The sequence below is a fragment of the Nelumbo nucifera genome, chromosome 5 (genome assembly GCF_055504915.1).
Source record: "Nelumbo nucifera cultivar China Antique chromosome 5, China Antique-T2T, whole genome shotgun sequence".
NCBI classification, from domain to species: domain Eukaryota; kingdom Viridiplantae; phylum Streptophyta; class Magnoliopsida; order Proteales; family Nelumbonaceae; genus Nelumbo; species Nelumbo nucifera.
The window spans coordinates 21,667,947-21,687,958 of record NC_142653.1 but is presented as its reverse complement, the minus strand read 5'-3'; the positions used below and the strand labels follow the sequence as shown (position 1 = coordinate 21,687,958).

Genomic DNA, 20,012 nt, shown 5'->3' with positions numbered 1-20,012 from the left:
ATCGTGCTCATTGTGACTGGGGCAAGCTTTAGGTGGGTCTATATTTACGTACCATACATTAATCATGCATGTTGGAATGCAGTTTTGAAGTTGGCAATTAAGGCCATGTTTGCTTCAACTTTCATATGCTCAAATGGACAGAATGAGAAATTATTGTTATGGCTTTTGGAAAGAGTGCACATACAAATATGTACAGTGCAAGACCTTGTTTTTGTATTATCTTGTATTCCTTAATACTGTACATATTTGTATTTATACTCTTACTAAATTGAGCTTATGAATCAAATGTTTCTTTATTTTCCTCGAAAAAAAGAATTCTTTTAGTAGCAAAGATGAGAATAAATTTTGAATCCATTTGGTTATAAGTTTTAATTTTATTCTTTTTCATCAAACAAAATAACAATATAGGTATACATACAAATATACAAAATTCAATGGCAGAAATATAGTGCAGCACCAAAAAAATGGCAGATATATGGTGGAAGAATGTAAGACCCACATGGCCATGCCAACAAAACACGAATCAACCATTTGGCATGTGGGCTTCACATTAATAACACAAAATATGAAAAACAAAAGACAAGAAACTAAAAAAGTTTTTGCATTTCGTTGCATAGAGAAATATCAAAGAAAATTTAAAACAATTAATACCTATTTAAAACTAACTTCTGAATTGAGTAGGCAATTATACAAATGAAGGAAAGAGCTTGAAACTTCTAAATAGAAATAGAATTTAAAAATTGTAAAATTAAAAATAAAATAATAACATGAAGTATAAAATATCTAACGATTTCATCAAATTGGCATATTCAATAAGCATCATATATTAAGAAGTTATAAAATATGATAAAACATCGTATAAACATTCTTCACGTGTTACTTGTTTTCATCCTTCAAAAATGCTCCATGCTGGCAGGCATTAGCTGCCGGCCTAGGTCTCTAAACTATCAGCATAGATGTTTATTGGCAGATAGGGGCGGCCAATGTCTGGTGGCACAAGTTTTCACAGCAGTTCACTAGTATCTATGTCGACAGTTTTTAAGCCTTGGCTGGCAGTTACAACTGTTGGAATAGTGATTTCAAGAATGGAAATGAGTGACATAGGAAACAGTTACTTTTTATGCTACAGGCTACCTCCTTTTTTTGTGCCATGGGGTGATTGATTTTTCATTCCAAAAAGAATGAGGCCCCTGGCAAGAATTTTATAATCAGATGCTCTATTTTCATTCATTTTTGAATGAAGCCTAGAGCAGTCAACAAAGCATGGTCTACAACTTCTAACATGTCTAGGCTCAATGGATCATCTTATGTTGAGTTTTTGGTGTTTGTTTCAGATGCACATTTTAATTTTACACTTTCAAATAGGTAAATAGGTTGTTATAGTTTTCTTTCGAAACTTCTCTTGCCTAATCGAAGAGTAGATCTTGTAGTTGTAGGCATCTAATGAATCTGATAGTAGCGCTCGTGAGTACTGTCTTCCTTCAAACTTCTCCAGTTCCATAAAATGATTAATATAGCAACACGCTATAATCCTGACTGGCATTAGCACCAAGGCATGATGACAACAGTGCTAAAATACATGAATGCCAGTGCCAATTGAATAAAAGACTAGAAGAATACATCTTATATTCTTAAGAACAAGTGTGGGTTCCAACTTCCAAGTTGAAATGCCATGCAAAACATTCATTTGTTCAAAATGGCCACTAGTTAACTGGATTTTCAATTCCATTTTTCTTTTTGTTTTTGAATGGTTCATTGCACGATGCAAAGTGTGTTTTTCTCTCTTTTCTATCAATTATTAGTAATGGACAGGTTGAAGGGCGATTTGACTCCTGATCTGTTAGAAGTACACATGTTATATGAACCAACATTCCCAGTCATAAGTACACATGTTAGTGATCAGCACTGTTTCCAAATGTATAGCAACTGAGTAGGGCAGTAAATCAAAATCCAAATCTCAAGATATTTTCCATGTCATTTTATTCATCATAGACAATAACGGTGTTTTTACTTTTTGGTTCATTTTATTAATTATATATGATACTCTGACTGTTTAATAAGTCCACCGGTGTGAGCGTATCGATCCCAAAACCATTAAAGGAGGATAGTGTCAAGTTGGCAGTAGACCAAAAACTTTTGCCAAATCCTTAATTTTAGTCTACTAGTGGGGACCCGTGCTGAAACCGAAATAGTGAAAATACATAATACTAAACACATTTTTTCTATATTCCATTGTAACACTATGAACTAAATATATAATTTATAACATATATGAAAAATAAATATATTTTAAATACACTGAACTAATATCATCATAGGCAAGGATTATGGATTCAATTCAAACCCAGTTGCCGCTATCTTCACAAGTTAAAGAAAGGAGTGAAGGACGCTGGTTATGGCAGCCAGTAATCGGTCTTGGGGCATCCCAGTCGGGTTAGGGTAATAAACGACCAGAACACTGAAAATGCTTTTGACAAGGAGACTGCTTGAGAATGAACCTCCCATCTCAAATCCGTATTGATTTGTTACCATTCTTGTAACATTTTTACCTTCTTCCTTTTTCATTATTATTATTTTTCTATATCTTCTGTGAAATAAATTTACGGTTAAAATTTTGGAAAATAAATGCAATGTCTATAGCCAATTAGCTATGAGTTTAGACCTTTTGATGGGGATGGGCACTTCGATGGATCTTTTACACTTTGCAGTAGCACATCATAATTAATGGATGCCAGCTGTGATAAATTCTGCAAAAGCAAAACATTTTGATCAGCGTCAATTGGAGAAATTTACCATAATTAATGGATGCCACCACTACCCATAAAAAATCAGGGTTTCGTTCTTATTACCCTCCTGCATATTCTTCCTTTCACCCTTCACCCTTTTTACTTCTCTCCTTGATCCTTGTGGACATTCTAATTTACCATAGGACCAATTATTTAGTTGGTGAGATCTAATGATGCCGGAAATGATACCGAAAGAGCTTTGACCAATCAAAAGATTCAAACCACCCCATGAATTTTAATAAATACCACCCGATTAATTACCACTTTTATTATACCGTTTCAGGGGTGCTAACCGAACCGTGGGGCATTTTTCGGAATCAAACCGGTATTATCAGTTTTTGGAAAACTGGTAACTGGAACCGAATCAAAATCAGTCGGTTAACCGGTTGACCAGTTTGGTTAACCATCAGTTCGGTTTGTCAGTTTTTTGGTTTTTTTAATTTTTACAATATAAATTATAAAAAAATATTATATTTTAAATAATAAATAATAAATAATAAATAATAAATAATATATTAAATATATATAATGCATATGTATTAATTTATAATATAAAATATAATATACATAAATATATATAAAAAATATAAAAATATATGTATACCGGTCGGTTCGGTTAACCGCTGGTTTTCTATATTGGTTAACCAAAACCAAACCAACTGATTCGGTTAATCAATTTTTTGCTTCGGTTTCAGTGGTTTCAGTTTTTCGGTTTTTTTGCTCACCCCTAACCGTTTGATTGGTTCAAGTTTTTTATAGTATCATGTCGTTTTGGTTATCATAGTCGAACCCTATTTACTTTCTTTAATAACTCAAATTCCCATTTCCTCCCCCTTTTCCTGCTCATATACAACAAGATACGCATCAGTATCTTTGTCTTTTGATGTGCAATGCAAGTTTCACCTAGATACTAAGATAGTTCATTAATTCCATATCTAAAAGTGTAAGTGCATCAAAAGATTTTACCCTTCATCCCTCGTGTCCCAATCTGAAATAGACCGAAGAAAACCTATGATTGTTTGGACGAATGAAGATAAAGGGCTTTTTGGCGGTACAGAATTCTATCATACTTGCAGCACAACCTCATTTCCTCTTTTAGAAGGTATAGATAAATTTTCATACGCTTAAACTAGCAACATCATTTTTTTTTTCACTAAACAGATGAACAAGCTTACCTTGAACGAGAAATTAATCAACGAAAGATTTAGAGGAGAAGAGCCAAACTCAGCCAGGTCACCACATTCGTCCATCTGAACAAGAGGAAAAAAAAAAGAATAGACAGCTTGCACAATTAAACTTGCATTATTAACAATGTTTTGAGCCATGTCGAACAAGAGTAAATACAGATCCAATCTCAATAAACTGACAGGGCATTAGAATATATAAACATGAAAGAGGACAAGGAAAATATGTTCTTCCTCACTTCCTGCAAGGTACATGGCTTAGAGATGTTGGCCTCTAACAGCCTAACTGATTTCTTAATTTTACATCTTGACAAGGGTGCATCTGGAGTCTCATTTGATATAGGCGAATAGAATTTTATGTGTGTGTTGGGTAGTCAAGAAACAACATGTCTAAAAAATGGTGTGGTAGAAATGCATATATTGAGATGGATGAATGGAAAAAAACTAGAAAGGAAAGAAGAGGGGTCAAAATGAAGTCATTTGATGGAAGCTAGGAGAAGCTCCAATAGGTGATAAAATGAGAGAAAGTAGACTTGGATGGTTCGATCACGTCAGGAGAGGACCACCTATAACATCCATAAGAAGAAGCAATCTGTTACAAGTTTAAGGGGCCAAAAGGACTAGGGGCAGACCAAAAAGGACATGGCTTAAAGTAGTAAGAAATGATTCAAGTGCTCATTATTTAACAATGGACATGAGATTAAACAGAACAGGATGGTAAAACAGGATTCATGTAGCCAATCCCATATAGTTGGGATAAGGCTCAGAAGATGATGATGACATCCTTCATATGCAAGAGACTGCCTATTGGTCCTAAGAGATTTAGTCACATGCATAGATATTTTTCTGGTTATTCATGAAAAATGCTGTACCACTATGCCTATTGCCATTATATAATATAATAACAGACATCATGCTTCTAGAATTATAGATTGATTTTTGGTTCTGTGCTAGAATGATTATATCCTTGAGTCTAAACTCGTAAAAGATCAAGAATAATTATACATTTTTTTAATACCAGAATAAGCATGTTGGCAAGGAAGGTCAAAATTGATCCCCGGGTTCCACAACAAAAGAGTACTCCAGTGTGGGCCAAAAGTTTGATGTTAAAAAGTTGTACATGCTCATTAAAATTTTTCTAATTAGGTCATATTACTAATGAAAATGACACTCATGCCCAATTATTTCACATTCAATCAGTAGACTCACTTTTCTATCAGTCATTCAGTACACTAGCTAGATCCCTGCAAAACAAAACTAGATGGACTTCTCATCATAGCTGGTCTAAACTGAACGACTGAAGAGTAAGAAAGAAATAAAGAAAACAAGTTCTGAGTTTTCCTGAAAGCTGGTTCTCTGATTTGGAAACCACAAGATTCCTTGTTTCTAAGATTTGGCATAGAACCATGGTTTCATAAAGTGAGATAGAAATAAAGAGAACAGGTCTTGGGTAGCAAGGAGGAAGTAGAGACAATCCCATACATATGGGGCATTGGCAGCTACTGTGGGTTGATATTGGCTCACCTATCAGCTGCCATGAACAGGTTCAAAGAAGCCCATATCTAGTTAACTTAATTGATTTAAAGACCTTGCAGTCTGATATGAAGCTCAAGGCTTCTAAGGTTCTGGCTAGTCTGTTCCACATAAAGATTATATATAGATTGCAAGAGATGTTTCAATATTAGTCAACAGCGGTATAATAGGTTCATTACCTCAATTCCAGTATCTGAACATGAATTACTTGTGCTTGAGGCAGAACTACTGCAGTTTTGATCTTCTGGTATTCCATTAGAAATCTGAGAATACCTTGACATGAAATAGCTTGTATCATCCGCACTGTCAGGGTTTGGTACAAATGCAGCCTACAAAGGAAAATGTGGTTAGTGAAAATTCCAAATAGGAAAGAGAAATTGTCTATAGAAAGAATAATTTTTTCAGTAACACATCTTGCTCAACTAGGTAGGGCAAATAATTTTTTCTTTCTTTTTCTTTTTTTTTTTGGGTGTGTGTGGCTCTATAGGTTCAATCAATCCACCCCAACCTACTTAATCCACCCAATTTCCAACCATAGCTCATAGCCAAAATAAAACAGATTCTGTATTTGTAACTAGAGAAGTAGCAAGACAGGTTTAGCTGAACGCTGTGTGGTGAGCTGTGGAGCCAATAATAGTGCTCCATACCAGTCAAAATACATGGGACTCACAAACATTCAACCCCTCACTGTGGGCCACATGCATTTTATCACTGGCGTGGGGTGCTGTCATTGGTTCCATGGCCTGATAAACAGCTAAAGTGTTCAGATAATCCGGATAGTAGCAGGGTCTGTATTTTTTGATTGGTAGAAGTAGCAGGCATCTTTAGCAGTACTAAGTTCATTACTAAGAGTAAATCATACGTCACATACAAATGATTCATACATGAGCATTCCTTTTTTTCCTCTTCACAAAACAATATACTGTGATGAATTTACAACTTCTTAACATTCAATTGCTTTATTGATGGCATCCTATGAATAATGGATAGAAAATTCTAAATACCAGATTATTTGTTCCTGTGTGAAATGAAGATCCAGAGCCTGAATTTCTAGACACACTTTGGGAGAAAAACCATTAGATATTTCTTTTCGCTTTCAAATACTAATCATGTATTTACTCAAACACACATATACTTCAGACGTTCTGATAACATACCACTTACCACATTCTAATGTGGGAGTTTTGGATCTAGAGACAAAGGATCCGCCATTGACCATCCCAATCTTTCAAGAATGAGACCCACCATTGAATGAGAGTTATGGAGATTGTACAGGGCCTTTAAGGACATATGCTTGAACGAAAAGACCCAATCACAATTCACAAATGCTGATTTGGCAGGATGACCATTCTTGGGAATTGGGCTGATTTTGATCAGAGAGGTATTTTGCTCATTACGGGGTCCAGCCTCTTATTTTGATTTTTCTAGTCATAGTTTAGCAGTGTTTAAATTTCAGTCATTGGTTAAGTAGTAAAACAGTTATTTAGTTTTCTTTTAAGTTGGTTTATGAGTGGCAGAATCATAATTGAGTTTTCCTAGTTAAGGAGTTTGGCTAATCCTGGGCAGAATCATGTATTTACTCAAACACACATATACTTCATTTTTTCTGCTAGTGTGATTTATGCTGGGTGATTACCAAGGCACTTGCATGATTCTAGGAATCTAAGGAGTGATTCCTAGATTTCTCTTGTTTCTCTCTCTTCAAGTTTTTTTTTTTTTTATAATTAACAGAAACTTTTATTAATATAAGAGAATAAGATACAGGAGGAAGGAGGGGTAGAATCTCTTAACCCTCCCTAAGAGTAAACTTCAAATTACAACATTGCCCAAAAAAGATCAACTCTTCCCACCCCTTGTTTGGCCAATGAAACTTGTTCTCCATGTTTTGGGATACCTATTTAACTTTCTTTTTCTCATTTAAGTACTTCCACAAACTGAACTCTTCCTTCTGTAGCCAACTAATAGCCAGCCTAGAGTCACCTTCCACCATCAGTTTTCTGATATTCAGCTGCTGGGCTCTCTTTACCCCTTCCAAAACTGCCAATATTTCAGCTCTTAGAAAATCCCCTCATTCAATAGGACCAGAATACATGGCAATAATTCGTGCTTCTTCATCCCTGAACACTCCTATACCTGAAGGGTCTGGCTCTCTTCAAGGCTTTTCTCCTGAGCCTTCTCAAAACTCATCCAAAGTCAATATCCTTCTTTGGTTCACCAACCTAAACCTTCCTTCAGAGTTCGGAAAGTTTGAAGAAATTTCATTCCAATCTTGAGATACTGAGGTTTTTGTTTTTTCTCTAGAAATTTCTGCATAATGTGGGAATTTTAGCACTAAATAGCTTCCCAATCACATCATACAGCCACAACCATAAAGAAAATCTCGCCCACCTTCATTTGATATTCTCCTAGCCTTCCGAATCCAACCTTGGTCTTAACCTTCACCATCATCATTTACTTTTCGGTTTTCCTAAAATTTCTTACCAGTTTAGCATTGCATCATATCATTCCTACTCCTATATCAGAGTCCCAACCAAGAAAATTAATCATGACCAAAATCAGCATATTTGGATGATCATTAATCATATAATTTGGTCATTACTTGTTGAGCTACTTTTAAGAGAAATACATTGTCTAATTAATAAAAAATGGTTATAAATCTATAAAAAAAATAAAAAATGGTTATAATCTTCTGCATATGTTGATTTTAGGCTATCTGACATACTATGTAGGACCCATCTAATAGTGGGTCTTAATGTTTGAAACATGGGTGGGACAGGTGACAAGTTATGGGGAGCCCAGACCCATCCATGGTTCCTGCATCCCCATACCCAATGATTAGGGATGATCATGGGCTTCTGGGCCTATATCTTTAAATGTATTATATTAAATATATAAAGTACTTTATATTATACGAAATATAATATATGCATAAAATATATATTAATACTTTTATATAATATGTACATATCAGGTTGGGCCAGGCTAGAAATGATCACTTCTACCCAGGATATAGCCTTCTAGTATTTTATAGCTGAACCCTTTACCATTTGTAAAATCGTACCATCTGTGGTCCAATAAAGAACTAACAATAAAGTAACTAGCACTGCAGTTGGCTCCCTGAGATCAAACATTTATAGAACACTTGCAGAAAAAATCTTTTTCTTTTTTGCAAAATCACTAGAAGAGCCATTTATTCCTACCTTCTGTAAGGCAAGAGTTTCCCAATTGACTCCCTTGAAGAAGGAATGTGCTTTTACCTGTAATAAAGTGCAAAAGAGTAAAAATAAGAAAAAATATGGAATTTCATCACTTTTCATGTCCTTTCAACACTGTTCAAAGATACTATGTTGTTGACAAAAACTATGGATGAATACATATAAAAAAGAAATACATAAATAAATTATGTTATACCTCAGATGCTCCATTTGCTCCCAGCCGCTGACTTGGATCATGAGTAAGAAACCTGTAAAAGTATAAAATCCCAATCAAATCAAAGTTTCTTTTTAACATATACCATGTCAGCATGTATAAAATAAAGTGAAGGTACAAGTTGGCTGGATTGGCGAACAGACATGGCTTACAGAATTTAGAACCTGATGGGTCTCTCTAGGAGAGCTTCTACAGATAAGCCAATCAAATCAGGATGGTTTCTTTAAGAGAATGCTGGATTCCGACCATGTGTCTAATGGGATTCTTAAATTTGTAAATATTCTAATGCAGATTAACCCTGTTAAGCCATGTCTGTTCGCCAATCCAGTCAACTTGTACCAGGAGAGCTTCTACAGATAAGCCTATCAAATCAGGATGGTTTCTTTAAGAGTGCTGGATTCCGACCATGTGTCTAATGGGATTCTTAAATTTGTAAATATTCTAATGCAGATTAACCCTGTTTAGAATACCAAACTACTCTTGCACATTCCAGATGGTTTACACCCACTCTTTGATGATCACACCCAGGAATTCGAAGCCCAAACAGCAAGTGGTTCTGCAACCTCACCACTATAAAACTTTGGCAAGATTCTATAGCAGTTTCCTTGCAAATTTTGCAGCACAATAATCTTTCATTATCTCTGATACATAGTATTTTCTCTTATGAGTCTCCTGTAACTTCTAACATTGATATAAACACGAAAACTTGCAAAATTCTTTAGAGGCTTAGAGTATGTAAATCCCCAAGACATAATAAAGAGTTAAAGACAAAACCGCATTACCACGTAATTAATTCTGGATAACCAGTAATAATATACAATGAGTATGCCTGAGTGCTCATCAATTTTTATGATATTACCCATAGAGACAATGTAAGATTGCTTATAGGTTATTAAATCATTCTCTCTCTCTCTCTGTATATATATATATATATAGGAGCACATGAATATGTAATTAATGTAAAAAGACGTGCAATAACAACCCTTCTTCCATAGATCTACCCATATCATCAATAAAGTTCAAGTCTCAGGGAATCCAAAGCATTCCTGCATACAGAATCTACCATGTGCAGGATGATCTTAAGCCCCAAAACAACATCTACTTCCATAATACCCAATGACCTTTCTATAGAAAGAACAAACATGATGGCATTTTATAAATCAAATCATAACCATAAAAAGAATACATTAGAGACTCAAAAGAAATGGTAAGTAACCTGTTAATCAAGTCTTGGGCCTCGTAAGACATGTCAGTGGGAACAGGAGGCCAAGGGATTTTCCCATTTAGGATGTTATCAAAAATTATCTGCCCAGCCATGAAAATAGAGTTATTTAATAAAGTGCCCAATCCTAACTCTAATTGATTTTTCAATGTTAAAAATATACATACAAGAACACCAGTCCAAATAAAAATGAAAACATAATACTATATTGGAGTGAAAATTACAAGCATCACTAAATATCTTAATAGAAGGATAAGTATGTTTAGAAGCAGCATTAATAGTTTGACTAGTAAGATTTGAATCTGCACAAAAAAGTTTTAGGTATGGTAAAAAATTAAGTGCATCTAAGATTCTTGCCCCCTTCAGTGATATTTAGTATTTATTGCTAAATCTAGAAGCTTGTCCACCAGGGGAGATGGAAAGTTTAATGTAAAATACAAATAAGACACAAAATTGATTTTCATGTTACTCTGTTCAGAAAACAGGCAAGACTCTTTAAAGCAAGAAAAATACCTAGTTTCTGCAATATAATATAATATCCCATTCACTGCACAAACTGCTATTGTTAGCCCTTTTGAACTATTCAAAGGGCAGATGTCTGTAAAGATAAACACGAAATTGGTTCCCATGACTCTCAAAGTAAACAAACAGATCGGATTCATTAAAATCAAGCAAAAGAAACTGCCTGTCTTCTGCCACGTTACATAAAGATAGATGATAAAATTACACATCATCATTGTCATCAAAAGTTCAAATAAATCACTCCCATCAAAAAATCTAACTTTCAGCAAAAAAAAAAGGTTATCTTTCATGTTATCTGAATACAAGTTACTTGCTGTTGTTTTACTATAAAGGTGTTGACCTGCTGCTGCCTCAGAGTTGAGAAATAACTGGATCAAACTAGTTTAAGGTTTCTACAGAGGAAAGTTTTCTCACTCTTTGCTTACTTTAAATTGCAAGTAATGGAATTTAACCTCTTCTGAAACAAACATAAGAAAACTAATATTCAAAGTTGTAAGCTTAATTGCTTGGACCTCAATCTGAAGCAGAAGAGAAAGTTGTCCAAGTTCCATCACTCTACATGTGACCTAAGGTGTCAACCTTGTCTGTTTGGCTTGGTTTTGTCATTGTAAAAAGATATATAGTATTACCCATACAAGCTCAAAATCATGTGAGTTGGAAATAATAAAGGGGTTATCAATTGGTCAGATTTGGTTCATATATACCTACTTACCTAGACCTAGATTCAGTCCAGTAACATATTTAAGGTACTCAGAAAATCTGATTAACCAGATTTCAGATCAGGCTAAAATAATATTTCTTAATAAAATCAATTAAATATGACTTTCCCAAGACTCAAAACTACAACCTTTAGAAGAAAAACAGCATTTTGAGAAGAAATGACTGTTTAGAAAGTTGCAAAAATTCAAAAGAAAGTAGCAGAAATCAGAGTTCAAGAGGTGAGAAGAAGAAGAAGAAGGTGGCGGCAACTTGGGTTCAGAGAGAGAGATTTTTCAAACATAATCTCTTCTCTTACTCCCTTAATTCTATTTCATTAAGTTAAACTTTAGTAATTTACAGAGAAGCCCCTAGTTGGGCAGAAAATTAAAAAGACATAACATAAGAAAGAATAAAGCCCAGATTAAAGCCCATTACAACAAAGAACATAAAAGATAAAAAAGGATAAACAGCCTATGGGCCATTCGGCCCATTTTCTCTACACTCCCCCTCAAGTTGAGCATAGATGTCAATCATGCCAACCTTGCCAGTATCATGCTGAAGTTTAGCCTTGGGTATGCCCTTGGTGAGGAAATCAACTAACTGTCCTTCGGAGGTGATGAAAGGTAGACACACTTCTCCAGAAGCCACTCTTTCTCGAATGAAGTGTCTGTCAACTTCAATATGCTTAGTTCTGTCATGTTGCACTGGGTTGTGAGCAATGTTGATGGCGGCCTGATTATCACAGTATAACATCATTGGCTTATCATGCTCAATACCCAGTTCCTTCATCAAGGATCTAAGCCACAACAGTTCAGAAACTCCATGAGCCATGGCTCTGTATTCTGCTTCGGCTGAAGATCGAGCAACAACTGATTGTTTCTTGCTTCTCCAAGAGACAATATTACCTGCCACTAAGCTATAGTACCCAGAGGTAGATCTTCTGTCATCAATGTTTCCGAACCAGTCAACATCTGTGTAGGCTTCAAGTTTCATATGGCCATGCTTAGCAAATAGAATTCCCTTTCCAGGGGAGCCTTACAAATAACATAGAATCCGCTCTGCTGCTGCCATGTGAGTATCCCTAGGAGCATGCATGAACTAACTGATGCAACTGACAGCATATGCAATGTCTGGCCGAGTCATGCATAGATAAAGAAGTTTTCCAAGTAGTCTCTGGAAGACTCCCTTGTCTTCTAACAATATTCCATCTGAAGTAGAGAGTTTATGGCTCATATCAATAGGAGTAGCAACTAGTCTAGCACTCATCTTCCCTGTTTCAGAGAGAAAATCAAGAACATATTTTCTCTGAGAGATAAGGATCCCATCCTTGGATCTAGCAACTTCTATGCCAAGAAAGTATCTCAATTCCCCTAGATCTTTGATCTCAAACTCTGTATGAAGGAAAGATTTGAGATCATTAATCCCTGAGACATCATTACCAGTCACAACAATATCATCAACATACACAATTAGGTAAACGGCCAAGGATCCTCTCCTCTTTACAAAGAGGGTATGATCAGACTGTGTCTGTACTTAGCCAAAGCTATCAAGGGTAGCCCTAAACCTTTCAAACCATGCTCTAGGGGACTGTTTGAGTCCATAAAGAGATTTCTTTAGCTTGCAGACATTTCCTTTCATATCTGTTTCATACATCCCTAGAGGAAGAGACATATAGACCTCCTCATGTAACTCTCCATTCAGAAATGCATTCTTTACATCCAGTTGATAAAGTGGCCAGTTTGAGTGTGTAGCCAAAGATAGAAGAACTCTCGCAGAAGTCATCTTGGCAACAGGGGCAAAGGTCTCCAGATAATCAATCCCATATGTCTGTGTATAGCCTTTTGCAACCAGGCTAGCCTTGTACCTTTCAATGGTGCCATCAACATGATATTTGATAGTAAAAACCCACTTACAGCCTACTAGATCATTCCCTTCAGGCAAATCAACCACTTCCCAAGTGTCATTCTTGTATAGGGCATCAATTTCTGTTCTCATAGCATCCCTCCATTCTGGAATATTAAGAGCTTCTGACACAGACCTGGGAATTGAGTTAGAAGCAACAGAAGAAAGGTAGGCAATGGGGATATCAAGGTGTTTGGAAATGCAATGTGCAGTACACTTCATTTTTCCTTTCCTAATAGCAATGGGGATATCAAGGTCTAGGAAGGAATACTCCAAAAGGGGCTGTAACAGTATCTGTTGTCTCATCTGTAACTGGAAGTGCATGGGGCTCATGTGTTGTAGGGAAAACAATCTGCTCATTTCTGATTCTTTGCCGTTGGTACAACCTGGGATTAAAAAGAGGGCGATGAGGTAAAGGAGGAGGAATAGAAACACTGGAATGAGAGTGAAGTGACTGATCCTCCCTTGACTCATTTGAAGGAGGAAGAGACTCAACAAAAGACACAACTGGAACAGGAAGAGGAAGAGCAAACACCTGTGACAAATCCTCCCCCTTTGGACAATGTCTCTCTAGAGAAGAACCATAAAAGGAAGAAAGCTCATCAAAGGTGACATCCATTGAGACATACCGAGTGCCAGTCTTCGGATCAAAACAACAATAACCCTTCTGTGTGGGGGAATAACCAAGGAAGATACACTTGTGGGCTTTTGGTTCAAACTTATGTCTCTGGACACTTGGGATATGTACATAACAAGTGCAGCCAAAGACATGAAGAGGAATAGGAAAAAGATCCTTGTCCGGATGAAGAAGACTGAAGGGAGACAAGCCCTAAAACCCTGGATGGCATACAGTTTACAAGGTAGGTAGCAGTGAGAACATCACCCCAAAATTTTGTAGGGACATGTGAGGCAAATAAAATACTTCTTGCAACTTCAACAATATGTCTATTTTTTCTTTCAGCAACTCCATTCTGTTATGGGGTCCTAACACAGGAGCTTTGATGAATAACCCCTAAATCAGTGAGATAGAAGGTCAGGTTTTTCCCAAAATATTCTTTTGCATTGTCGGATCTGAAAATTTTAATTCTGGTATCAAACTGGGTTAGGACAAATTCATGGAATTGCCTCACAAGTCTGGGAACTTCATCATGGGACATCATAAAAAATATCTAAGTGAACCGAGAAAAGTCATCAATGAACAAGATAAAATATTTGTAGCTACCCATAGAAGGTAAGTGGTAAGGCCCCCACACATCAGAGTGCACAATATTAAAAGGAGAAGATCTTTTATTACTCAGAGGATGACTGTTTCTACAATGTTTTGACAGTTCACAAGACTCACAATGAAGACTAGACAAACTAATTCCCTTAAACAGTTATGGGAATAAATGACTTAATGCAAAAAAAGAAAGATGACCCAAATGAAAATGACATAACATGACTCGACTGATAGACTCTGTAGATGTAGACCCAAAAGCGACTTTTCTAGGTTGTTCATAGCACTGTCCAAGAGTATTCGACAGATATATTCCATTCGCCTCAAGGCCACTTGAAAAACACAGTAGGAAGGGAAGAAGGTTACACAATAGTTTAATGACTTAGTTAGGCTACTTACAGATAACAAGTTTGTATTTAGTCTGGGTACATGAAGAACAGAGGGAAGAGCGAAGGAGTCTGTAATCTTGATGGTTCCCTTGCCGGAGATAGGGGCAAGAGAGCCACCGGCTAGGGTGATTTTGTCACGTCCAGGAAGTAAATCATATGAAACAAACAAAGTAGAAAGGCTGGTCATATGATCAGAAGTACCAAAATCAATAATCCAAGGGATCCTATGATTACCTGAAATGGTTGCATGATTGGAAGAGGCCTGTATACCTGAATGAGCAAATGTAGAAGAGGTTGAATTTCCTGGAGGGTTGGAAGAAGAGGTCACACCCTCTAGGTGACTGATCATCCTCCCAAACTTCTCATATTCTGCCTTCATAGTTGCTAACTGCTCACTAGCCGTCACCTCTTCAGTTTGGTATCTGTCACTATTTGGACCAACAACAACATTGGCACTCCCTGCCTTTATATTATCAGACTTCTTCTGAAACCGAAGTGGTAGGAGCTCAGGATGCAATTTCCAGCACTTGTCTTTAGTGTGTTTTGGCTTTTTACAGTACTCACAGATAATCTCTTTCTTCCCTGAGCTACTTGGAGTCCCTGCAACCCCCTTGGGTTTCACTCCCATATTAGCAAAGTGATCATTTAGACCAGCCCCTTGGACCTGGACAAGTCTTCTGCTTTCTTCACTACTTACCAAGGCATATGCTTGAGACAGTGAGACACTATCCTTGGTTAAAATATTTTGCTTTGTAATGTCGTACTGTGGATTTAGCCCTGTCAAAAACTCAAACACCCTGTTTCTCTCAACCAGTTTTCTGTAGGTCTCAGCATCATTAGTGGTGTCCCAGGCTACAACTTCTATCAAATCTATTTCTTGCCATAAAGACTTCAGTGTTGAGAAGTATACAGCTAATGGTTTCTCCCCCTGTCTCAAATTCTTTACATCACTTCTCAACTTGTAAACCCTGTCCACATTTAATTTTTGGGAATAGGTTTCAACAACACTATCCCAAATTTCCTTGGTTGAATTCATCCACAAATAGTGCTGACCAATCTGTGGTTGCATTGAGTTCACAAGCCATCCAATAACAATATAATTTTCTTGCATCCATTTTTCATATGATGGATCATCTTCCGGAGGAGCCTTTTTGCTCCCAGAGATAAAACCCCATTTTCCTCTACTACAAATATGAATTTTTACTGATTGTGACCAAGCCAGATAATTAGTTCCATCCAGCTTGACTGTGGTCACAGCCAGTAGAGAGTCTACAGAGGCTCCCAGAACCTGTCCAGATTTAGCAACATGCTTGTTTTCAAAGTCTGAGGAGTTCATCTTCTTAAATACTTCAAAAATGACTTCAAACAACTTCGAATAACAACAAATAAAGACAGAACAAAAAACTGTGTTGTGAGCCAACCTCTATGCAGCCGTACCAGTAACCTATGACACACCCAGAAGCTGGGAGAAATAGAGAAAACTCAACCGCTCCTTGTAGACTTCACAAAACACCAATCCACTTGATTCGATCTTCAAGAAGAAGAATGAGAAGGCCTTCAGTCACTGAGCGCCCAGGTCAAACTCCCTATGGGGCCCGCAATCAGATTTCTCCAAAAAATTAGGGTTTTGAGCAACACACTTGAATCTGTCATGAGGACAACAAAACCGGTCCCCTTTTCTCCAGAAACCACTAACAACTGGGCTGAAATAGGTTTCTTTAACTATTCATACGATTCAGTTCTCCATACACACTGTGTATAGGAAAAAAAGGTGAAAAAAAGGGAAAAACGAGCCTGTTCTGATACCAAGAAGAAAAACAGCCTTTTGACAAGAAATGACTGTTTAGAAAGTTGCAAAAATTCAAAAGAATGTAGCCGAAATCAGAGTTCGAGAGAGAAGAAGAAGAAGAAGGTGGCGACAACTTGGGTTCAGAGAGAGATTTTTCGAACATAATCTCTTCTCTTACTCCCTTAATTCTATTTCATTAAGTTAAACTTTAGTAATTTACAGATAAGCCCCTAGTTGGGCAGAAAATTAAAAAGACATAACAGAAGAAAGAATAAAGCCCAGATTAAGGCCCATTACAACAAAGAACATAAAGGTAAAAAAGGATAAACAGCCTATGGGCCATTTGGCCCATCTTCTCTACACCTTTCAGTTACAAATACAATACTTGAAATGATTTTTTGTTTTAGCAAAAAATGACTAAGATTATATTAAAAAAAGGGAGGTACATAAGAAGATGTACTACAAAGACGAAAAAAAATAGGATTACAAAGGAAGAGCTACTATTTAACCTGCATTGAGTTCAATTTAACCTGCTATAGTGTTCAGTTCCCTAGGAATCCAGTTCAATTTAACCTGCATTGAGTTCAAAATATCTCTGGCTTCCGCCAAAAGAAGAGCCAAATTCCACGGTCCACTGTCTTTTTCTTTTAGCCATCTTATTGTATTGGCTGAATCACCTTCAATAATTAGGGAAGAAATTCCAAGCATTTTGGCACAATGAAGACCTGTGAGGGCTGCTACTATTTCTTCCTTTGTAGAGTTATAAGAATCAAGTGGGCCACTAAAAGCCCGACATATGTCCCCATCTCTGTCCTGAATTATACCTCCAACCCCTGCTATACTTGAAGAACCTTGAGCACTTCCATCGAAACATAATCTCATCATCCTTTCCTCCCTTTTATAGCAATGGATAGGAGCATCCTGTCTTGGGGATGACAAAAGGATTTCCTTTAGGTTTTGTTGGAGATCATTCAAAGACAGTCCAGTGAATTCTCCAAAATTTGTAGTAATAGAGGAGATCATGTCTTCTACGGTTCTGGATTTATTCTCAAACACCCTATTGTTTCTTTCTTCCCAAATACCCCACATAATAGCTTGAACTACCAGTCTCCAATACAGCTTTCCTCTTGTGCCTAGACATGTACCTTTCCATTGCCATATTACGTCCACTACTTGTTTAGGAAACACCCACTTGATGTCGACCATTCTTAGGAAATGGTGCCAAATCTTTCTGGTTACAGTACAGTGTAGAAGAAGGTGTTCTGATGATTCTCCATCACTTAGGCACAAAGGGCATGCATGCGGGGAAATGCACCACTTGCCATTGATTTTTTTCTGTTAAATGTCACAAGTGTTTGTTTTGTTAGGCAAGCCTCCCACACAAAGCATGAAACCTTTGAGGGGACTTGGGAGCACCAAAGATTCTTGTAGGGAAATTTAAAGTCATGATCATTTGACACTAGAGCCTTGCAAAAAGGAATTGTGTTGAACTTTACAGCAAGGTTAAGGGACCAAACTCTTTGGTCAGGGGTAGTTATTGAAAGATAGACTTCTCTAAGGTGATGTAACAAGTTTCCAAGCTTAGCTATTTCTACTTCTTTCAGGGGTCTTCTTAGGTTTAGGTTCCAGTTAAAACTGGAGGAAGAAGGGGGATTGAGAAAGGTTGAAAATACAAGGGAAAGCACTAGCTAGTGTTCTATCTCCTCACCATAGATCAGTCCAAAATTGAATCCTATTTCCATTTCCCACTTTATATCTGATAAAAGGAACAAATAAATCAAAGGTTGTGGAAATACCTTTCCAGGGGTTGTTTGCTGTCACTCAGTTCAAGTTGACTTTGCTATCCCATCCATTCAAACTTCTCCCATATTTGCTGCTGATAATGGAAGTCCAGGCAGTTCCCGACTCAATAGGAAATCTCCACATCCATTTCCCAAGTAAGGCTTCATTCCTCTCTTTAATATGACCAATTCCTAGTCCTTCATTTTCCTTGGGTTTACATACCTGGTTCCATCTTACTAAGTGGCAAGACTTCTCAATTCCACCATCCCATAAGAAATCTCGCTGGAGTTTCTCTATCTTGTTTTTTATTTTAATCGGGATTCGGAAAACAGAAAGAAAGTAAGTTGGCAAATTAGCCAGATATGTTTTTATTAAAGTAATCCTGCCCCCTTTTGAGAGAGAACATTTTTCCAGGTAGCCAGTCTTTTTTCACACTTCTCAATCACCGGGTCCCAAAATACTTGGCTTCTTGGGTTTCCCACCAGAGGCATCCCTAGATATGAGATTGGGAGTTTTTCCAATTTACAACCTAGCTGATAAATTTTTGAATAATATGCAATATGCATATACCTCTCTCTATCAATGATTCTGATGATAAATGTTTGAATAATATGCAATATACATATACCTCCCTCCCCGTGTCTGTGTGTAGCCAAATCAGAATGGATACAATTAACAAAGTATTGAGAGCTATATCTAACTAATTTGATCAAATCTAGAAAATGGTCTGATCCAATGAAAGCCATAATCAACACTATTGGTGAAGAAACAGCATCTCATAAGCTGCAGCTTTGCAGAAAAAAGAAAGTACCTTACTGATTCTAAAAGAGCTAATCATGAGTTATATGTAGCTGCTGCCTTCCAGACAAATTTTGTTACCAAGGAAATTCCCCTTAAGTAGGACACTATGATTTAGAAGGCACAACAAGACATCCTGTATAGGTCTTAATGGAAATTTTGAGGATACCATGCCTGGTGTCAGGCTGCAAACCCTGTCCTTAGTCTTTAGTCTTTACAAATAAATATGGTAAGACCCATCCCACTATCTCATAGGAAATCCCACTGGGACACAAAATTCTAATTTCTTTTGAAAAAGCTTCCAGAAAAACCATAATTTTATAACACTGATCTTGGAAAGGAAACCATGGCCAAAGTTATGAGGTAGAAAACTAATTCTAAAAACATCTCACAACCACTAGAATTTTTTTAGAAAACTAATTATAAAAAAAAACACTAGAAATTAAGTAAATAGGAAGTTTGAGCTACAGAGTTATATGCTGGAAATTATGAACACCTAAAAGCAATGCTTGTCTGTTAATACAGATAAATTACTTCAAATAGGAATGGGTCTGAATAAGGTTAAGATGTTATCCTCTACTTGCATGGATTGCATAGTCATATCTAACAGCAAAAAAAAATCTTGTTATTGGATTCTGTATATAAGATAATCCACTCCTTAAATGTTGCCACTATTTGTCCCAATGCTCTTGTTTGTTATATGATAGCTTCCGATGAATGTCATACAGAATGTTAACTTATTATCAATGCTTCTGGATGAA

General features: G+C 36.6%; 1 protein-coding gene across 3 annotated transcripts in view; it reads right to left on the bottom strand.

Annotated features, from left to right (window-relative positions):
• Positions 1-2,198: 2,198 nt before the first annotated feature.
• The window catches only part of LOC104595739 (Protein kinase superfamily protein), a 32,564-nt gene continuing 14,750 nt past the window's right edge, over positions 2,199-20,012 (bottom strand). Inside the window, exons 12-17 of one of the 3 annotated variants that reach the window (XM_010256604.3) lie at positions 10,149-10,237; positions 8,915-8,966; positions 8,704-8,760; positions 5,683-5,832; positions 3,962-4,036; positions 2,199-2,747 (exon numbers count right to left, since the gene is read on the bottom strand). In XM_010256604.3, coding sequence (XP_010254906.1) covers positions 2,649-2,747; positions 3,962-4,036; positions 5,683-5,832; positions 8,704-8,760; positions 8,915-8,966; positions 10,149-10,237 — 522 coding nt within the window. In that variant the 3' untranslated portion in view covers positions 2,199-2,648. Of the gene's footprint in view, positions 2,748-3,961; positions 4,037-4,390; positions 4,537-5,682; positions 5,833-8,703; positions 8,761-8,914; positions 8,967-10,148; positions 10,238-20,012 lie in introns of those variants that run through there. The other 2 variants (XM_088888595.1, XR_016076524.1) reach the window with 2 other exon arrangements.